The following is a 9909-nucleotide window of genomic DNA, read 5'->3' on the forward strand; positions in this document are numbered from 1 at the left end:
TACTGTAATTTTATACATTTCTTGTGAAAAAAACATTTCTTATTCAACGGCCATAAAAATTATTTCTATTAATGATGTCTCCAAAGTTCAACGAATTTTTTGCAGAAAAATAACTTATCAGAAAACGTGCCCGCCATTTAGTGCACTGTTCTGCGACGAAAATAAGCTTAAGCAATGGCATCATTGAATGGTGCACACTCGGTAAGTAATCCTACAATTTTTTGTTTATAGCATAGTTTATACAGATTATTCCCAAAAAATTATACGTGTTTTGGAAATGTTGAGTCAAATTAGTCTAGAATCGATTAATTTTATGGAAGAAAACCTTTCAAACAGCCATAGTCCGTAAACTGCACATGTCCGGGCTGTGATTGGCTCATGTATTTAAGGATTCCTACAACTTGAAATTCTTTTAAAGTGGAACGTATCTACTGTGTTATAGGGGGGGTCGACTGTATATTATAGAGCTCCTAAGACATGAAAAAGTGGAGAGAATCAAATGCCATTAACAATCTCCTAGATGATTTTGTTACTTTGGATAAGGGAGCAGTCCATATAAAGAAGCATAATGTAGCAATCTCAAGGATGCTTTCTTAAGTGGATTTGATTGTACAGTACCATGAAAAAAAATTCAAATTGCTGGATTGATTATGAAGAAAAAATTCAGCTGCTATGGCTATGTTCATTTATGAAAAAAGTAAAAGATACATTAAAAAAAAAAAAAAAGACAGAAATGCATTAGCTAAATTTCTTTGTGTAAAAACATGTTTTTGTTTTCTAATCACATATCTTTTCAATCCCACAACCTTATTTTTTAAACCTATTTTTCCTTTCCATATTTGCAACAGTTTTGCAAATTGTATCTCCTGTAAATAAAGAACTTCTACTCTAGTGGATATCAGGGAATCTTGTGACACCTCTAAAAGTTTGTTGTGACATTCTGAGATATCATAAAAAACTAAGTTAAAAACCACTAAATTAAACATCTTCGATTATTCAATTAGTTAATAACTAAATGTTTCTTATTTTCATTTGTATTTATACAAAAGCTTTTAAATGGTTTTAGAAAGTATGCATTTACAACGTAGTTAGTTCAAAGGATACAAGTCAGTGATGAGTGTAAGAGCTGATTTACTTTCAAATGCATCCCATAAACGTACTAATCTTGGATGAGAAAGATGATTCATAATATCCATTTCAGCATCAATAAAACTTCTAATCTTACCAGTTCCATGCATCATTTTTGCTGCAAAACTTTTTCCACTATTTCTTTCAACTGCATGATATATAATACCTTGGGTTCCCCTAAAATAAAGGAAAACAAAAAAGTTAAAAATCATTATAATTTGAATATTCTGATCCTGTAAAAGAATTTAATTGAAGAATGAAAAATTTCAAGTTTATTTATTGATCACTTCAAAAATAGTCATTATTCTAAAATTCATTATTGATCATCTTCCAAAAATTGGATGTACAGAAATTTGCCTTGTTTATGATAACTAACAACTCTTTCACAACAAATATACACTACGAAAAATTTTAATCTTGTAAAAGAATTTTATCTGTGAAATGAAATTTGAATTTTATAAGTTTTTAAAACTTTTCTTCTATATACTAGTTATTTTAAATAAAGCAATTATAATAATTATTTAACATACAACAGTTATATGATTCATTTGTTTTAATGCCCATTTATTTATTAATGTCATATAAACTGCCTAAGTTTGATTTATGATATTTAGATTAAAATTTTTTAAAAATCTCAGTTCTTTTTCTTTTAATCTAAACAATATAAATTAATTGATTTCAATCTAATTTGACAGTTAAAATTAAATGGATTATAACAATAACATAGTAATGAGGATATGTAATTTTTGTTGTTTTAATTTTGAAAAATAACTACATCAATACTTGATTTTAAAAAATGCACATGTGACCATTACATCAACATTGCAATGGCTGTGTCAGCAATGCCCAAGTCAGGACTGACACCACCTGTTACTCTAGGCTCACAAGAACCTTATGAATAATTATCGTGCAAGCAGTTACATATGAGGGAATGAACAGGTCTGGGATGGAGGAGGGAGTTGAGAGAGAGTGCACTGGAAATAATGTACTCTTCTATGCATTTAACCATAAAACAATAAATATTTATTTTTCAAGAGACTAAAAATTACAAAGAAAATTAGACATAGAGGGAAGGTCTAAACCTTATTCAAGCCTATATGAGAGAGTGTGTTTACAACTGCACATGCAGGTCAATAAATACCTGGATCTGTAATGTTCCACGATTGCTTGGATGTCCTGAAGAGGGAAGGGCTTGGTCAGGATGAGTCTCGAATCTGGAATATGTGATATACAAACAATCATTGTGGATTTCAGAGAAGCTAAGGTCCAGCAGAAATGGTGAGAAATCAGAGGTTGGCAGTGGAGAAGACACTTCAAAAATGGGCAGGTGAACTCTCTCCTCCTTTCCCCCCTCTATTTTTATTTGGGGTTATTCCCCTCTGCTAATCTGATGACCAAATTTGGTAAAGTTATGCAGGGAGCTGGTAATTAGTCCAATCCCTGATTTTTTGTGAGATTTCCTTTGATGAGTAGTTTTTATTGGAATGTGTCACCCATGATGGAAGTGTTATTAGTGGGAAAATCTTGTAAATTTCCTCCATTAAATTTATCAATTTGGGCTTAAATATAATTTTCTGTTTTTTTTTTCTTTTTGAACAATAATTAAATAATCAGGATTGTCAAAATTACAAAAATACTAGACCAGGTTCTCACACATATAAAATAGATTATGCTAGTAAGTTATTTACTATAAGAAAAGATATTGTTTTCAAATCAATACATAATTATGATATAATTCTATAAAATAAAAACAGTATAAATAACTGCAATTTGTCAGTAATAAATAATTGCTATATTTCTTGGAAATCAAATATAGTTATTAAATTGCAACATTCTTTACTACTACAGTCAGATCATCCTTAGCAAAAAAATTAAAAATTCAAAAATCAGTTTATAGTTAATGCAAATACTTATGTATATTAATGCTATGGTAGAATGGAAACAAATTATGGCAACTGAGCAAAAAGTAATGGTTAGTAGTTACAAACAACTCTTAACTATAAATTTTGGAGTTGTCACAACTCCAAAATTGAAAAAAATAGTTGAAGCTGTAGAATTATTTGTAAATTATTTAAATTAAAGCTGTAGAATTATATAATGTTAATTTGTGATGTAAAATTAGGTAGACAAGCACCAATCTTCTTCAGTACCTAGGTGCCCCAGATATTAGACCTAGCACATTTGTGATTAATGCACCATTAATCAGAGATGTGTCTCTCTGTTAACAATAATTATTTTATGTTTAGTAATATAATCTATTTTCATCAACAAGTGTCCAAATAAAATCTCCTTTATTATCAGTTTTAGAAGAGATCTTTATAAGAATTTAGATAACACAAAGTAAATCTTTGTACAGGAGTCATTAACAGCCTATCAATCATTTCATATTTTATCTGTCAGATTATTGGATAATCATATATAAATTGTTATCATAATTTTGTTTCATGTTAGCATTTTTATGTATTTAAATTTAATTTTTCATCATAAATTATGCCTGTATAAATTTATGAATTTTTAATTATCTAATTTTCTAAAATTTATATTAGTATAGAAAAATCATTATTTGTTTGTTTTTGATTTTTAATTTGAATTTTGTTTTTATTCTAAAATTGTTTCCTGAAGATGACATTTTTGTACATGTTGAAAACATTAAAATGTAATAATATGATATTATTAAAAAGGTTTTTGTTTACAAAAATTTAATATCATTAAACTGAATTTTTATTTTATTTGGTAGTTTAAAATTTTAAAAAACATAGTGTTCATATGTTATGCTTCAGAGATGTGGGCAATTAGCAAATGATATAATAAAAAAATTTCTAAGAGCCACAAAAATTGCACATGACTAGACTGTTAAAAATGTAAAGATATTTTTCAGATTACCAAAAACTCTGTTGAAATGTCAACCAACAAGCAAAAGCTCTAAAGAAAGGCCAATTACTAGATAGCCAAACAGAACTAAAAGCTGGAATATGCAATTTGTCTATTCCAGCTTCTATTTGGAATAGCCCTGGCTTACAATAAAACAATAAATTTTATTTCCATAAAATTTGAAAATAATTATTTATAGTATTTAACAATTGAAAAAAAGTATATTTTGGAGCACTAAACTTTATTTTTTTTTATTTTCATATAAAAGTTTTGTGATTCAATATCTCAAAAATTTCATTAAAAACTTAATTTGTGAAAAAGAGTTAGTTTTATTTAATTTGATTCCCTTTAAAGTTGTTACATTTAACTTTTTAAAAATATTTAAGATCTTTATTTTTTTACCTTCCAAGTTCATCACCGATATCATAAAATTCTTCAAAAATTTTATTTCTTGGCTTCACAGCATTCTCAGCATTGTAATTGTAATAATTGTAATCAGATTGCGATTCTGTAAAAAATTTCCATTATTAATTTAATATATTAATTTTGAAAAAAATTCATTTGAATTCAAAATCTAATTCTTGAAATATAATATATCTGTTCCAACAACATATTATTATTCTTATCCTATCATATTATTATCATATTAAGTACCTTAGCTTATTTCAGAAATTTTTATCTTAAAAAACAAAAAATAATAATAAATAAATTTTAATAAATTTTTATTTAAGTTTTAAATAAAAATTTATTAAAATTTTTATACTTTTTTACTTAATTTTACTTAATACTTTTTTACTTAATTTTAGTAAAATATTTTTACTAAAATTACTTGCAACATAAATAAAACAATTAAATAAAGAAAATCTTGTTAGTGAAAATTTCATTATTCTGAAATGATAAAAATAATACCTTCTACAGAAAGACTTGCTGATGTAGAAGCAGATCCAGCAACATTAGAAGCACAACATGAATATAATCCACTGTCTTTCAGAATAGCTCCATCAAGGGAAAGATTACATTTATCTGGATCCGTCCACTGTATTTTAATTCGACTAGATTCATAGAGAGGATGCCAATCTTTAAACCATTTAATCTTTGGAGTAGGAACACCTGTTACACAACATTCAAATTTTCCTCCACCACGCATCATAATGGCTGTTTCTTCTAATTTTCTCGTGAATATTGGTGACTCTATAAACAGCATTTTAAATAACATTTAATTATTACTTATTATTTAACTTTCTGAAATAAAATAAAAGACACTATTCATTAAACTAATCTTTTATTTATGACTGAATTTATTCAAGAGAATAATTTTTTTGTTTACGTTCTTACTGGAAGGATCATTCTTAAATGTTGTTTATTCTGTAGAATGGAAGAACAGACTAATGAAATTCAACATCGTTGATTAATATTTAAAAACAATTATGTTCTATTATTTTTAAATATCTTCAGATTATTTTTTCAAAGTAACACCTTCAACACTTGAATATAACTCTTATTTATAAAAATAACATTACAATAAATTAGATGAAATTTTATATATAAAAAAATTTTAAATAAATTACTTTGCAAATGTTTTTAATAATAAACTGATTATTTCATATTTAAGCAAGTTAAACATTAAATATAATGTTACAAAAAAATCTAGTATCCTATTAGCAATATTTTCATGAAGAATGATTATGTTGAAATAAAAAGAAGCTTTACAAATTTTTAACATTACTCATGCTCAGGAAATTGAAGCAATAAAGAAAAATAAATTCATTTCCTTGGTATTTTACCAAAACATTCAGACATCTGTGCTTGGCAGTAGCACCATGGCAAATTTGCAAGTTACAAATTTCATTTCTGTAGAAATTTGCCACCCCTACATACCGTGTTTCCCCGAAAATAAGACATCCGCAGAAAATAAGACCTAGCACAGATTTTGCTGAATTGCGAAATATAAGACCTCCCCCTGAAAGTAAGACCTAGCGAAGATTTTTTAGTCGTAACGGTCATCGACAGGTGGTTGAAAGTGGTCGTTGGCTTTTTGAAAGTACAGCCACTGATTGGTCAGCAGACAATTACGCCACACGGCATGATTTGCATAAGACTATGGCTTGGGAATCAGATTTGCATAACATTACGGCTAGTGATGGCTAATTGGTCGGCCGGGAATCACGCCACATGACACTTGCATAGTGCTACGGTTTAGTAAGCACTAATTGGTCATCGAGTCCGATGTTGACGCTATAAAAATGCGACAGTTCGACACACCGGATATACGTCACTCTCGTCTAAGTTCGACTTGGGAATTATTTTATTCAATAATAAATGTGAATTCTTCTTCCTGGAAAAAATAAGACATTCCCTGAAAATAAGACCTAGCGCCTTTTTCAGAGCAAAAATTAATATAAGACACTGTCTTATTTTCGGGGAAACACGGTATCTGCTGCCCTGTGCACATATATAGTCTTTGCATTGGTAAATACTATGCTGCATAGAATTAAGTCTGCTGAATATAGAGATGTAACAAGATCCAAACTCCAATAATAATACTGGCTTCACAATATTAGAAGTGTGTATAATCTATAGTTATCATGATAAAAAAATCACTTTAAATTGGCCAGTTCTAAACATTTTTCACAAATGGCAGAGTAAAGTTTCTGAGAATCACAATGCATAGCTTCCTTATTCAAAATTTTTCCTTTGAGTACAAAATATGTATTTCAAGTAAGGAATACAAATGAAACAGAAGTAATATCTCTCAATATGGCTTTTGTTTTGGAATGATTTCAATGGCAGACTATAAATAAAAGTCTAATAAACAAAATTAGAGTCCACTGGATCAACACTTTAGGGTACGTTCGTAAAGTCAGATGAGTTAAACACAGTAACGAATGGTTCGAAAAGTAGTAGTCTTGCTCAGTGTGCATGCTCTGCACATGCTCTGCTCAAATGAAGCTCACAAAGGAAAGAGTTAGTTTATTTCGTTAAGAAAATGGCGCCTGACGATATCAATGTTTATACATCTACTTAAGTGTTAAAATTATGAATTAAAAGATGAAATGATTGAAATAACTGTCCACCCAAAGCAATCTAAGAAAAATATTTCGAATAAGACTGCACTAGCAACATTCATATCTTTGATTTTAGAAACAGCCATTTAGTTATAAATGAATCGTTCAAAAAGTCTAATGAAATAAGAATAACAATGACATCATTCTTGTTTAAATAATTACAATTGATATTTTGTTAATTAATTTCTAAAAAAACTAGAAAATTTACAAATGAAATTCAAATATGCAATTCTCACAGTTTTAGTTGTTATTTTTGGCTGAATTATGGCTTTTCTTTGAAACTTTAAATCTATTAAATTTTATATTAATAAATTTTTTTATTTGTTGTTGTTATTACAATTATTGTTTCTCATTAACAATTAAAAAGTCTGGTTCTAAATTTGGGCAATTATATAATAAAATATGCTATTTAGAAATATGTAAATTAAATAGCTCTCATAAATTAAACATAAATTAATCTAATTAAAATAATAGAATAATTTTTTGTTTTAAATGTTATTTAACAAGAACTGATTTCTTCAAATTATAGAGTTAAAAACTGTATTTTAATAAGCGACACAAATAGTTTATTTGGTAAGTACTTTCAATAGTACAGCTATAAAATTTGCCATCTATGAAAAAAGTAAAAAGCTCTTTGATATATGCATATATGTATGTATATCAAATCTTATATTATTTTTCATGAACTATATGATATAATATAACATAATCATTATTGATTTAATAAATAATATACAAAAAATATTTGAATCTTTGATCTATTCATACCTCTGGCAAGAGCCACATTAACTATAAGCTTCCTATGCCATTGACTTTTAATCCTTATAGATGTGAGAATGATCTGTAAGGAACCAAGTCCGAGCATTATTTTTAGTTACTTTTTATTTTGCTTTTTATTCTATTTTTGTTTGGGGCTTATGTTTTGTTAGGACGAAAGTTTCCTCACCACTCATCTTAGAAACTTAAAACAGAAGAAAGAAAAACCAACTCACCAACGAGAAAGCGCTGTAAAATAAAAACTTGTGCACACTTGCGCTCCCGAGCGGAAAAAAGTAAGTCCACACCAAGAAGAGGGGGAAACCCCACAAACACAACTTAGAAACTTGCTAAACCTTAATGAATAAAACATCCCGAAAATTGTCAAAAAGAACAATGTAAAAGGTTAGTGAATATTGTTGGAAAATAGACTGCCAGGCAAAAAGGAAAAGTTCAATGTTAGAGATAAGTATGTAAATGAGGAGAGTGGTCTCATTTAGAATTGTGACGTCACCTCACAGTATAAATCCCATACCTCAAACGTAAACGACCGAAGTGAGCTTTTGTTAGCAACAAGCATGGTGAACTTCATAGCAGTGAACAACAAGAGGTGTCTGATAGGATAAAGGTGTTCCAAAGGCAATTAGAAGTTATTCGATTTGTGGATCAAAGATTAGAAAGTCTTGAGAGTTGAGAAAAAAGGTTCCTAGTATATTGAGGTGATGGTTAGGACTTTAGTTCATAAGAATTGTTGTACATAAGTTAAGTCGTTAAATTTTTTGTCAAATTCCAAAGGGGAATAGATTTAAGTTAGCAATTAGATTAATTTGAGTTTTGTCGGGTTGATTCTTATTGTTGATTTTCTTTGAATAAATTGTTGTTTGATTATTACTAATTTTTGTACATAGTCATTATTAGAATTATTACATATTGGATTGTTTTTGACTAACTTTACAATTATTTAATTCAGTGCACGCTTAAAGATCAGGCCTGGCACATTAACACAAATCCGCATAAAGTATCTGTTAGGTAACAGCTATTTCTGGCACAGAGTTCGTGTCGATAATTGTTATAAAAGGCGTAAAAAATAATATAGTACCTTACAGATCTATTGAGAGTGATAAAAATTAAATATACAAATTTTACCAAAAAGATTATATATAAATTAAAGTATATACATTTTGAGTGTATTCAAATCAATTGTATTTATTTCAAATATATTTAAATTTGTAAGAAGATTGATTTTTATAGCAGTATGGGACTAAAAATGATTTATTAAAAGATTGAAAGTACTCTTCAAATTTACATACTTCTACTAGTTATCAAGATTTGTTTTTAATCACTAAAATTAAAAACATAAATTATATTTACCAGCAATTAAAACTTTGATTTTTTGCCGAGCTTCACCATGCTCATTGGTGGCATGACATACATAAGATCCAATATCATTTTCTGTCATTCTGGTTATGAAAAGTATCACTTGACCATTACGATCTTGTAAGAAATCATATTTTCCTGGATCAACCTAAGGTTTAGCAAAATTTTTAAAATATATTATAATAATTGAAAAAAGAAGAAAAGTAATAATTTACTATTATATAAAAAGTACTTTAGTAAAAATTAGGCAATTTCAAAAAACAAAAAAATTTGTTGTTTTTATCAACGAATTTAAAAAACATCAAAAAGAAAAATAATCATAACTGCTAAATTTTTAAAACAATTATATATTGTAACAGTAATATAATACAATTCATATATAAATTTTAATGATATTAATGAAGTTAATACATATTTTAAACATAACTGACATCATAAACACAAAATAAGTTATTGGAACTTGTTAGTATGACATAAAAAATCAAAAATTTAGCAAAAATAAAAAACAAACAAAATTCAAATTAAAGTAAATTTCCAGGTTTATCTTCAAATATATGAATTTGATATTAAAAATTTAATTGAAAATAAGATGAAAAAATTGTGTGTGTATTTCTGTGGTAAACATGTTTATTTTCAGTAATAGTTTATAATATGAAAAATTTTCAGTTTATTCATTTTAATATAGTGAAATGCTCATAAGATACTTTATCTG

General features: G+C 27.5%; 1 protein-coding gene across 1 annotated transcript in view; it reads right to left on the minus strand.

The window, feature by feature from the left end:
- LOC111614283 (obscurin-like) overlaps positions 1-9345 on the minus strand; it is a gene marked incomplete at its 5' end in the record, with an annotated part of 69942 nt that extends 60597 nt beyond the window's left edge. The window contains 4 exons of the mRNA XM_023355659.1: positions 1105-1305; positions 4402-4507; positions 4909-5190; positions 9192-9345. Of these exons, the coding sequence (XP_023211427.1) occupies positions 1105-1305; positions 4402-4507; positions 4909-5190; positions 9192-9345 (743 nt within the window). The remainder of the gene's footprint in view (positions 1-1104; positions 1306-4401; positions 4508-4908; positions 5191-9191) is intronic.
- Positions 9346-9909: the final 564 nt, after the last annotated feature.

This window comes from Centruroides sculpturatus, unplaced genomic scaffold (assembly GCF_000671375.1).
Source record: "Centruroides sculpturatus isolate CEXI.00-Female unplaced genomic scaffold, Cexi_2.0 scaffold2049, whole genome shotgun sequence".
NCBI classification, from domain to species: domain Eukaryota; kingdom Metazoa; phylum Arthropoda; class Arachnida; order Scorpiones; family Buthidae; genus Centruroides; species Centruroides sculpturatus.